We start from the raw sequence: 13,272 nt of genomic DNA on the forward strand, positions 1-13,272 counted from the left end.
AGAGGCCTAAAGCCGGACATGCACTATGCAACTTTGTTTTCAGCACTGCGATTGACATTATGATTAACATCATAATGTTGATTGCAAACACCAAAATCCTCTACAATTTTTGCTCAATTACACATTTTTGTCTAATCGAATGTCTAATTGGGCAAAAAAAATATGTATTGTGTGGCTACCTTTAAAGTGATCATCACGATCAAATTGATTGCCTACCATAAATTAACGACTTCTAGTAGTCAATGATATTTTTCTTCTCTACCAGGAACTCTTTAGCCGTTCCCTTGTGGACAGTGAAATGCGTTCTGCTCCATATGAATTTCCAGAGGAGAGCCCTATTGAAAAGCTAGAGGAACGAAGGCAGCGACTAGAGAGACAGATAAGCCAGGATATCAAGTAAGACCACAAAATGCATTGTACTTAACAGAAATGAATATTGAAGCCTGGTATATATGCTATACAGTTTTTGGTCAAAATGGACAATGAGGGCTGTTTGTAACTAATAACAATTTACATTGTGTATAGCCTCTTAAGGTGTGGAGTTCCAGAATAACTTGGCTGAACGCATTGTTCTTCTCCTTACTTCTCCCACTGGAAGCCGCTATGACATATGCCATTGTGTAAATTCTCCTCTACGTAGCAACAAATCGCTGTAGCCTCACAACCTATCTATACACCACTTGGCCTCAAACTGTCACCTGAGAGATCAAGTGTGGATCCCTGTGGGTTGCACTCTTAATGCGTGTGTATGCACCTTTAATAAAGTACTGAAAGTGAAAAATCTGACCCTGTAGAAAAGAGGCACAAGATATTTAGAGAACTGGGACCTTTACTGCACAGGCCTCTGGAATTGCAACTGCAACTGCAAACAAAATTGCAGAAAAATAGCATACGTTTGCATGTTTTTTTATTATTATTTTTTTTTATAAGTTTGCATTTTAAAGATGAAGGGAGCTTGAATTTGGTGCAGCAACCCACTTATGAAAAAATTGAAACAATGGTGGAGGGGTAGCTAAGTATTATTGTTGTATTTTTATTTGTATTGTTGTGGGGACAATGTGGTCAAAGCTATTTTTTTTACTTTGGTTCCTCTTTAAATTGAAAAATGTTCTATTTACCATTAGTACTACAAATACAGTAAATTCAGGCATGATGTACATGGCATGTTTCACTGCATTTTTACCATGCCCTTGCTGCATTTTTAGGGTTCTTTCGCTCCAAAAATAGAATTTTGCGATTTTCACTATGTTGTCCTCAATTGAAACACAGTTATAATGCAGCAGAACTACAATTGCCTTTTTTAGAAAATTGGAAACGCTTTCAGTATGAGTGCATTCCACGATTCCAATTGTAACTTTACAGTACTTGCATTTGTAAAATCAGAAGCTTTTTTAAAAACAAAGTGGAAAGGGCCTGCACTATGTTAAGGTGTAGAAGGGAGAACAAATGCTTGCAGCTTGAGCAGCTTGCTTTGCTCCTGATTGGCTGTTACAGATGCATGTCAATGACATCACCGAATGATGATGCCATTGACATAAGCGTCTCTTTAGCATGCAAAACAGCTGTTAGTGCCCATGCCCTATTTAAACACCTGTCTGAGCACCCCCTACACAGGACTGTACTGTTTGTAGATGTCACTACACACAGCTGCATTCAGAAAACGGTAATGCATAAATCCTTAAAGAGACTCTGTAACAACATTTTCATCCTTATTTCTTCTATCCTATAAGTTCCTATACCTGTTCTAATGTGCTCTTACATAGTTACATAGTTATTTTGGTTGAAAAAAGACATACGTCCATCGAGTTCAACCAGTACAAAGTACAACTCCAGCCTGCTCCCTCACATATCCCTGTTGATCCAGAGGAAGACGAAAAAACCCTACAAGGCATGGTCCAATTAGCCCCAAAAGGGAAAAATTCCTTCCCGACTCCAGATGGCAATCAGATAAAATCCCTGGATCAACATCATTCTGCCTTACCTAGTAATTGTAGCCATGGATGTCATTCAACTCAAGGAAAGCATCTAAGCCCCCTTTAAATGCAGGTATAGAGTTTGCCACAATGACTTCCTGTGGCAATGCATTCCACATCTTAATCACTCTTACTGTAAAGAACCCTTTCCTAAATAAATGGCTAAAACGTTTTTCCTCCATGCGCAGATCATGTCCTCTAGTCCTTTGAGAAGGCCTAGGGACAAAAAGCTCATCCGCCAAGCTATTATATTGCCCTCTGATATATGTATACATGTTAATTAGATCTCCTCTAAGTCGTCTTTTCTCTAGACTAAATAAACCCAGTTTATCTAACCTTTCTTGGTAAGTGAGACCTTCCATCCCACGTATCAATTTTGTTGCTCGTCTCTGCACCTGCTCTAAAACTGCAATATCTTTTTTGTAATGTGGTGCCCAGAACTGAATTCCATATTCCAGATGTGGCCTTACTAGAGAGTTAAACAGGGGCAATATTATGCTCGCATCTCGAGTTTTTATTTCCCTTTTAATGCATCCCAAAATTTTGTTAGCTTTAACTGCAGCGGCTTGGCATTGAGTACGATTATTTAACTTGTTGTCGATGAGTACTCCTAAGTCCTTCTCCAAGTTTGATGTCCCCAACTGTCTCCCATTTAATTTGTATGGTGCTAGACCATTGGTACGACCAAAATGCATGACTTTACATTTTTCAACATTGAATTTCATCTGCCATTTATGTGCCCATATAGCCATCCTATCCAGATCCTGTTGCATTATGACACTATCTTCCTGAGAGTTGATGATTCTGCACAATTTTGTATCATCTGCAAAAATGGCAACATTGCTCACTACTGCATCCACTAGGTCATTAATAAATAAATTGAAGAGCACTGGACCCAGTACAGACCCCTGTGGTACCCCACTGCTAACAATCTCCCATTTTGAGTATGATCCATTGACCACAACTCTTTGTTTTCTGTCCATTAGCCAGTTCCCTATCCAAGCACACAGACTCTTCCCCAGTCCTTGCATCCCCAACTTTTGCACCAGACTTTTGTGGGGAACAGTGTCGAAGGCCTTAGCAAAGTCCAAGTATATCACATCTACAGCATTCCCAATATCCATATTAGCATTCACTACCTCATAAAAGCTGAGCATGTTAGTCAAACAGGACCTGTCTTTAGTAAACCCATGTTGATGCTGAGAAATAAGATTATTTTCTACTATGAAGTCATGTATAGTATCTCTTAGTAACCCCTCAAATAGTTTGCATACAACTGATGTTAAGCTTACAGGTCTATAATTTCCTGGATCTGATTTTTTGCCCTTCTTAAATAATGGGAAAACGTGGGCTGTACGCCAATCCACTGGGACTCTGCCAGTTGAAAGAGAGTCACAAAAGATAAGATAAAGGGGTTTATCTATAACTGAACTTAATTCCCTTAGGACCCGAGGATGCATGCCATCCGGGCCAGGTACCTTGTCTATTTTTAATTTATTTAGTCTTGCCTTCACTTCTTCCTGCGTTAAGTATTTAATATTACAGTTAGAAGATTGAGACTTTTCTGCCTCTGTAATTTGCAACAGTGCTGTTTCCTTTGTGAAGACAGAAGCAAAGAAAGCATTTAATAACTCTGCCTTACCTTGGTCATCCACCATTGAGTTCCCACCCTCATCCTTTAGGAGTCCTATACAGTCAACCTTTCTTGTTTTAGAGTTGATGTACTTGTAAAACTTTTTTGGGTTAGATTTGATATCCCTAGCGATTTGATTTTCAGCTTCGATCTTTGCCAGCCTAATTTCTTTTTTACAATTTTTATTGCACTCCTTATAATTGCTGAGTGCAGCCTCGGTCCCCTCCTGTTTTAGGACCTTATAGGCATTCTTTTTCCTCTTCATTTTATCTCTAACCTTTCTATTCATCCATAGAGGCCTTTTTTTATTCCTAGACATTTTGTTTCCATATGGGATATACATACTACAATATTGATTGAGAATACGTTTAAAAGCTTGCCATTTCCCTTCAGTGTCCTCCCCTTGTAGTACATTATCCCAGTTCACCAAACTTAGTGCCTGCCTAATTTGATTGAACTTTGCTTTTCTAAAATTCATAGTTTTAGTGGTCCCGCTGCCCCGTGGCCTATCAGTCACCAGATCAAACGTTATCATGTTGTGATCACTATTTCCCAAATGTTCTTGAACCTGCACATTTGATACATTATCTGGTCTATTAGAAATGATCTGTCTAACTGCAGCCTTTCCTAGTTGCACAGTGGCTGTATTATCTCTGTTATATGATCTAATCTTCTCTCCTCTGTCGGGCTGAGGCAGTCAAGCTGGAATGTGCTGTGCTGCTTGTGATTGGATAGAAGCTATACACACCCTCTCCAGGCCCCCTGTACACTCTGTATGACTCACACACTGAGCTCCTCTCAGCCTATCACTTGCTATGTCTTTTGTTTGTAAACACTGCATAAAAATGGCAATTACAAGCCAGGATTGCAGCAGGGAGTGGCAGAAACAGCATAGAGGGGCCCAGGAGAACATAATGAATAGAATGGTATGCTTTTTATTGTAAGAATTTTAGAGTACATATTCTCTTTAAGGCCCAAACACATTAACTACTTCGGTACCAGTGGTCTCCGGCCCCTTAAGGGCCCGTTTCCACTAGTGCGGTGCGAATCACCGGGATTCCACCGCTGACGAAATCGCATGCGGATGCGATTCCGCGTGCGTTTTTTGCCGCGATTTCGCATGCGATTTCGCATAGGCAGGGTATATGCGAATTTAACCATGTCACTGCCTGACTCAATTTGTATTACTTTTCGTTTTCCCTATTAAATACATGGGCTGCGATTCGCCTGCATTCCTCAAGCAGGCGAATTCTGCAGGCCCTACCGTGCAGAAAAATCCTGCACAGAAAAACGCACGAAAACAATGACAAGTGGAAACAGTCCCATCCACTTTCATTGCCTATGCGAATTCGCATGCAGGCCACGCATGCGAATTCGCCCTAGTGGAAACGGGCCCTTAGGGTAAGAGTCGCTGAAGCACTCTTGCATTGCTGTCACAATGACAGCAGAGCTCTGTGAGCTGGTCAGGAACCACTGGGATCAATGTGAGCCAATGAGATTGGCTCACAGTGATGCCATGCGGCGCGCTTATGTCCTAGCTTTGATAATAGCTACCAAACAGGGCGTAGATTTCAATTAGTGTGGGGACGTTTTTAACAGCAGTAAATATGCAGAATGATGTTTTTCTACATTTCATTTTATTTGCGTGGCTTGTCAACACTAAATGATAAATTGAAATGTCCAAAGTATGGTAAAATTTTTATAGACATTGTTGATGATATTCCTGCACTTATTCAGGTAATTTAATTGCATTTACTCGCTTTCTTTTGCCCTGTTCTCTCTTACGTAACTCAGCCTGCTTTTCTCCATAGGCTTGAACCTGACATTTTGCTTAGAGCTAAACAAGACTTTATGAAAATTGACAGCAGCTCAGACCTACAGTGAGTGTTATCTTTGACAGTTCCTGAATCTATTTACTACAAACCTTGGACTTTCTGCATGTGTTTTTTCTTCTTTAAAGTTCATTCTTACTCATATTTCCTCAAGTTTTACTTTTTGGCTTGTATCGATCCTTCACCTCCTTGTTTTTCTCTTTCTCATTCTGTTCATGTTGTCAGGTCATACAAAGAAGAGCATGAAGATTTAGTAGATCATTTCACAAAAGAGGTTTTGCTTGAACGAGAATATCTGAGAGTGTCCATCTCAGGTGATGAGAAGTGTGGGGTAAGTACTTTCTATCTGGTCAGGGATACCACTGTAGTCTCCAGGGGCAGATTTAGCACTAGGCACAGTAGGCTCTAGAAATGCCGGTGTGCTGAGAAGCAGCTGTAAAGGGTTTACAAACCTGCACTCACCATCATGTCCTGTGCCCAGCTCCATCCATTTGTGACATTTGCTGTCCACTCAGTAAGGCTCCCTTGGCGTTGACCAGCCCGGCTCTGTGTATGTAGCATAGAAAGCTGATTGGGTGGGGTGAATCAGACTGTTTACCAATTCCACTTATCCAGCTCTTTATGCTCCTTTAGCAATGGCAAAAGTATGGCTCCAGGATGCTAAGCGTGTGGCATGCCAGGCAGGGGCACAGAACCCTCTTTCCACCAATGCCTAGCCCTAACCACCCCCCTGCCGATGTCAAATCCCCCCATCCCCCCAGTCGTAACCTTAAAAACCTTCCCTCCTAACCTTAAACACCCACTGCCCAACCTTAACCCCCCTCCCCACCATTATGTGTACCTGTACCACCCCGACCCCCTCCCCCCCCCCCCCCCCCCACACACACACACACTGATGCCTAACCTCAACCATGTTGGATCCAAGTGGATACTATTTCATAACAGAAAAAAAAACGTATTTTTTAATGGAAAAAAAACCCTCGGGCACAAATGTCCAGAGTCTCTGGGCACGCCCAAATTGTCCATTTGCCAATTCCGCCCAGATGTACCAGTTCTGTATGTATAGAGCTGGAGAACACAGATCTAGAAGTACACTAACATTTCAGCAGACCATGTTACTTAGAGAGAGTGAGGAGACAGCTCTTGTATCTCCCTGTTCTAGAGAATACATTTGGCACCGGCTGTTAAAAGGCAAGGCCAAAGACTTTTGTTTTTAGAAGTATTTTGAAAAATCCAGATGTTGGTTAGTAGTGTTGGTGTTCGAATTTGGAACATTGTTCTGAATTCACCCGAACATCACACTTCAGCACCGACCCTGCGGACAGGGTGAGGAGGAGTTCACTCCCTCATGCTTCACAGCACATTTCACATGGCTCCACACTTCATCCTTCCATAGCCAAAAGGAGGCAGTATCGGAGTCACTTGAAAGGTGTTGTGAAGCGCAAGTAAGTGAACCTCCCCTCACCCTGTCCCCAGGCTCAGTGCTGAATGGTGCTGAAGTGCTGTTAGGGTAAATTCGGAAAGATGTTCTGAATTCGAACACCCAACACTATTAGTTAGCACTGATTTTAAGACTCTCTGGGCCTGATGCAATTCACTTTATCTCCTAAGATTTCTCCTAGGAGATAATGTCCGTCTTCAATTTAAATAACTTGTCAGCACTTTGCAATTAAACAAATACCAAAAAGTAGGTAAGAAATACTGACAAAATTATTCTGAGTATGTTCTTGCATGCTGGTGGCTTAAAAGGCATTTTAATGATAAGATGTAAACATTCACCTAGGAGAAAACTTAGGCAAAAAAGTGAATTGCATCAGGCCCTCTATCTCTGTCCTGTAAAGACAACTCTTGGGTGTAAATTATGTCTGATTTTTCTGATGAGCTGTAAAAATGTTCCCTTGCTTTACAGTTCTAACTGAAGCCCATTTTTGACAAATGAAAGGTACAGCACATGGACTCAAATTTAAAGCTGAATGAAACCCAGCATTTCTTCTTTGCTCTAAAAAATTATTTACAGCATATTATATACAACCAGCATTTTTTTTTTACTAGAACAGCATTCAAAGGGTTACACACAGGGCTGAAAAGTTCAGTGCAGAGAAATGTGGACACATCCGAAGTGTAGATAATGTTATCTTGTATTTACTTAAATGTATCAAGTGAGCAATGTCTTCCAAGTGCCCAGGAGCACTCACAGTGGCTTTAGTGCAGGAAAGTGTGCCTAGGTCCTCACCCCAGTACCAAGGGGTCACAACATAGAATCTCGCCAAAGGACCAGCACCACTCGATGTATTTAGAAGCTCTTTATAAATTTATTGGCATCAATATGATAGCAACGACAGACGCTGTTTCGGCCCCCATGGGCCTTTATCAAGTTGCACAGGATCATCCTGTGCAACTTGATAAAGGCCCATGGGGGCCGAAACAGCGTCTGTCGTTGCTATCATATTGATGCTAATAAATTTATAAAGAGCTTCTAAATACATCGAGTGGTGCTGGTCCTTTGGCGAGATTCAAGTGAGCAATGTGACACATTCTCTGACTGTGAAGAAGCTCCTGGACACAGACAGAAACTCAAAGCATTTCTGCCTTCAATACATAATGAATAAAACCAGTTATGATTTAAATGCAAAGTCAGCTCACAAAGCAAAAAACTGTACTTTTGGGAACATATAATTTCTAAGTGAATAATAATACCTATGCACAAATGCAAATATGATAACCGGATGGCATATAAAAAGTAGGAAAACATGTTTTTATTGAATATTATGTCAGGGTTTTATACCGCTTTAACCCTATCCTATGCAGATATTTGTATGCACACCTATGATGAAATCTTTTTCTATTCATTATAGATCACATTATTCAAAAAGCAAAAACTCTTTTTTTTGGTTTTGTTTTATTTATGATGCATTCTGGTGTGGATTCATCAGTATAGTGCCTCATGGAACCATGTCAAATTATTAGATTTACTTTAAGAATCTGACTATTTTTTCTTCAGAGTTCTATAGTACTAGAGTACCTAAAAGCCACATCGAGACAGATCTTTACGTAAAATCTAAGAACCAAAATTTGTTGTTAGACTCAACATTTTCAATACTGTTCAGGTTTTTTCAAGATATACCCTAAATGTTTATTGTACCTTTTATTACTTCTAATAAAAACTTAAATACAAAAAGAATGATACTAACAAGAGAAGGAAACTTAATGAAATGTAGAATTAAAATCATTAGCTGGAGTACTAATTTGTCATTTGAAATCACATGTATATTTAGGCATCATCGGCATGTACTTCAACATCATTTGTCATCAGTGTCAGACCATAGGAGTCTACCATTCATGTAGAAATATGTATGAAATAGTGCCCTCGTTTACAGAAAAACGGATTCCTGCTCATATTCTACTATTCTTTGGGGCAAGAGAAATACCAATAGGTGTTTTTATTATTATTATTATTATTATTGTAAGAGCTAGTTTGTTGCATATTGTATTATACATATTTGTGGATTATGTACATTAGAAAGACTAGTCAGCAATTGAAAATTAAATTTCAGCTCCTATATTGGCTATTTCAGGTAATATGGCTATTTTAGGTAATGAGGATTCATAAAGCACTGTAGGCTCAAGCCTACAGGCTACTGATGCGGGAGAGGCAGCTTACTCGCCTCCCCGGTGCTTCCCACCTCTCCCTCACCTTCCCTAAGCAGAGTCACAAGCAGAGCGTAAATGAGAAATTATTTACTGGCTCTCAGCATTCCATCAACAAAATCTCCCTTCAGCTGCGCATCCAGCGTCCCATCTCCATGGCTATGGCTGCATGTCTCAGTATGTTAACTGCCAGTACATGCTGGTGGGCTACATGACAAGAGACCCCACTGTACCCATACAGAGGACGCTAGAGCTAAATGGAGGTCTCATTGGTGGAATGCTGAGAGCTGGTGAGTAACTACTAATTTATGCTCTGCTCGTGGCTCAGCAGAGAGATGGGGAGGCACATCTGCTAGCTTTGCTGGGGGTAACTACCTGATACTGAGGTCACATTTGCTACCTATACTGGGGGGAAGCTACCTAATACCGAGGGAACTTCTGGCTTTGTTATCTGAATGGGGGCATCTGCTACCTATACTGGGGGAAATTGCCTAAAACTGGGGAAGATATCACATACCTAAACTGGGGGGACTATTAAATATTGGGGGCACATCTGGCTACCTATAATGGTGGAAAGGCGCTTCTGGCTACCTATACTAGGTAGCTAACTCTGGTTGCCCAATACTTGAGTGTACATGTGGGTACCAATACTGGGGGGCTATCTCTGGCTACCTATATTCAGGGACACCTCCAGCTACCTGAGGAAAAACGCAGGTTACCTATGCTGCAGGGCCCCTTTGGCTACCTAAAAATGAGTGCACATCTCGCAAATACTTTGGGGGGAAAGTGCCTTATCCTCTTTTTCCTTTTAGCCCTGCCCACTCACCTCATGTAGCATGCTCCTGGTCCACCCTCTTTCCCTACTTGACTGTACACACTCCCTCTGTAATAATGTGTAGGATTGAGTTTAAGTCTTTAAAGTGTAACTGTCAGGCATAAAATAAAAAATCAGTTCTTTATTTTTATCTGGTAAACAAGTAATAAGGATGCTAACCAGGCAATCCAAAAGTTAAAATCACTATTACTTTTCTTGTTGATGAATGATTATTCCCCAGTTTACCTGACTCTTATTTAGTACACACAAAATTTGGTACACAAAAATGAAGTTGCAGGGCATGCTGAGTTGTTCTTTTTTACTTCTTTATTTCCCCTCAGACTTAAAGCGGATCTGAAATGAAAAACTAACTATAACAAGTAACTTGTCTATATATGTTACCTAAAGTTTAGATAGTTTACCCAGCAAATCTAGCTGCAAACAGCTTTATTAGAATATGATTGATTATTCCTGTGATACAATGACAGCAGACATGTTGTTTGTAAACATTACATAGAGGCTGGCTTATCTGCATTTTGAGCAAAAAAAAAAAACCTGATCCCCCCTCCTCCCTCCTCCCCTCAGACTCTGAAATCTCTGGCTAGTAATACCTCCCCCTCCTCCTGCCCTGACTGAGCTCCCATGAGCCCTTGCTACTGTCTGAAAGTGCCTTGGCTCTCTGAAAACCCGTGGGCGTGGCTTGTGAAGTTTATATGGAATTAGAGTATTAAAACAAAAACAAAAAGTATTTGGCTTGAGGAATGCCCTATAAACAATAGGAAAGGAACACAATTATGTAATAAGTAAAAGTTCATCTCGCATCCACTTTAACTAATGCAGCCTTATTGGCTGAAGCCTCTTTCCCTCCTGTTTTCCCCTCCCACACCTCTGTTCCTCTCTGATTGGCCAATATTTCTCATGCTGAGACAATGCACTTTCTATAGTGAAAGGCGGGCAAATCAGGCAGAGGAGAGCGGCGAGAATATATGTATACATGTAAACAGCCTGTTGGCGACACGCTGTGTGTCGCTAGCACGGTGGTTTACTTTGGGGGGCATAGCAGAGCGCAGGGGGGGGGGGGGAGGGGGCTGTGGGGAGATAATATAACAACAAAGGCTGGGCATTATATGCAGACCCAGCCTCTGTATGCAATTAGGATTTGTAATCCCACCTCAGGTTCTTTTTAAAGGATCATTTTTTGCAAAAAAATTATGACATTTAAGATACTTGTATACACGTACATAAAAGATGTACGGTATGTTTCTCTCAAGTGGCCAAACTATAAATTATTTTTCTCCTATGTTGCTGTCGCTCACAGTAGGTAGTAAAAAATAATCTAACAGGTTTCAGACTATCTCCTCATAAGGGATTCTCAGTATTGCCTTTATTATTTACAAAATTGCTTCCTGGAATGGATTTATGCAGAGATACTGGCCTGCTTGGTTACACACTATTACTAAGCAACTGGCGTTTAGTAAGTGACTGCAACACAGGAAAAAAGTAATTATAGTGCATGTTATTCTGGAATGTACATCTTACACATATGCATGCACGTGTTTTAAATTTTACACTATATTTTGTAATAGTGGTCCTTTAACGGTAACCTGTATGTTGAAAGTGGAATGGAGAATATGAAGAGGAGGAGAAAGGTCACATGAAAATATTTTCATTAGTGGAATAAAGCTACTTATGTCAGGACACCTCAGTCATACAATACATCACTATGTACTATTCCTCAGTATAAACATTGTAGCAGTAAGCTCAAGAACAGCTGCCCTTTTTATTTCATGCTACGTAATGTATTTTGAAATAGGATATGTGAAGACCAAACAAAAGCTAAAGATATCCCTGATTTTCATAATTCTGCCTAGAATAGTCGGGCAGATTATATGTGCTGAAGTTCCATCTGCTGCTCTCCTCCATTCTGAAAGGTGACTTCCATTCTTGCACAGATAAACAAGTCAGAGGTCAGTAAGCTGTCTAAACTGCAGTAATACTGTTAACCCTACTTTCACAGGCCACTAGTTTGTAATTCCAAATGTAGAAACACTAATTCCTGTGCTCTTTCCAGCTTAGATTTAGAGTCACAGCAAGCAGTAAGGATGTTATAGCAGCACAATTTCTGCTTTTTATTTTTTTATCGACAGGGTTAGTATTTTCTTTTACTGTACCTTTTGAGAAATGTGAAGAATACATGCAAAACTGCACTGGAACCCTGAGAGCCAGACCACTGCATCCTGAACAGTACAGAATGACTTTTGTCATATATTTTTTTAATACTATCTCATTGCAGTAGGATAAACATTAAAGTAGATCTGCAGTTGAAACCATTCTTCTCTCATGTAATATGACATTGCTGATACCGGATAATAATTAAAGTTCCTATTCATACCATTTTATTGTTGTTTGGTGGACACATGATTGTTGTAGATCTATTCTTCATTCCCCCTCTCCTCCTTTGTAGGAGGAAACATGGCCTAGAATGCTACTCAAACTCCCATACCATAAACCACAGAGGCCTATGGCAGAGAGGTGTGGCCCAGGCTGGCAGGCTCCCATAGAGTAGAGGATAGAGGATAGAGCTTGGCAACCTTATATATAACAATGACAATAAAAAAAAGCAAGCAATGGACTTACCTCCAGGGATGAGAGGTAATCAATAAGGTAGAAAAAGACTTTTACTATATAGAGCTATAAATGTGTTTCTTGACCACAAAACACACTGATTGGGCTCAATTCTGGTATTGTTTAGTAGATAATTACCTCAAGGGATTTGATTTACCTCATGAGGAAAATCATCTTTTGAATTCTGGTAGTTTAAAGGGAACCAGAGAGGAATGGAGCGTGAAATAGAACATATTTTATACATACCTGGGGCTTCTTCCAGCCCCGTAAGCCTGGATCGCTCCCACGCCGCCATCCTCCGCTTCCTCCATCGCCGCTACCGGGTCCCGCATCACATGGGCTCCCTCCATACCCTTACGCATGCGGCTGCACAGTAGTCACCCGCAGGCGTAAGTGTATGGAGGGAGCCCCTGTGATGCCGAGAATTGGCCGCGTCCGCCGGCCGACTGGCGGTAATGACAGGACCCGGTACCGGCGGATCCAGGCAGCGGAGGACGGCGGCGTGGGAGCGATCCGTGCGTATAGGGCTGGAGGAAGCCCCAGGTATGTATAAAAGCTTTGCTGTTATCCTCTCTGGTTCTCTTTAACTACTTTGGCTTCCTGGACGTACTAGCTACGCCCAGGAGGCCATGTGCGCGTCCGCGCGCGCGCTCCCGGCCGCGGTTCGTTAGCCTGGCAATCAGTGAATCGGGCTATGGTGCCCGATCACTGATTCCTCTCCCCCGCTGAAAAAGCGACAGCTTCTAG

At 41.2% G+C, this 13,272-nt stretch overlaps 1 protein-coding gene across 5 annotated transcripts in view; it reads left to right on the forward strand.

The window, feature by feature from the left end:
* AMPD2 (adenosine monophosphate deaminase 2) overlaps window positions 1–13,272 on the forward strand; it is a 100,546-nt gene that overhangs the window by 46,388 nt on the left and 40,886 nt on the right. For all 5 annotated transcript variants that reach the window (XM_068269522.1, XM_068269523.1, XM_068269526.1 and 2 more), the window contains exons 3-5: window positions 266–396; window positions 5,418–5,486; window positions 5,664–5,769. In XM_068269522.1, the coding sequence (XP_068125623.1) occupies window positions 266–396; window positions 5,418–5,486; window positions 5,664–5,769 (306 nt within the window). The remainder of the gene's footprint in view (window positions 1–265; window positions 397–5,417; window positions 5,487–5,663; window positions 5,770–13,272) is intronic.

This window comes from Hyperolius riggenbachi, chromosome 2 (genome assembly GCF_040937935.1).
Source record: "Hyperolius riggenbachi isolate aHypRig1 chromosome 2, aHypRig1.pri, whole genome shotgun sequence".
Taxonomy (NCBI): domain Eukaryota; kingdom Metazoa; phylum Chordata; class Amphibia; order Anura; family Hyperoliidae; genus Hyperolius; species Hyperolius riggenbachi.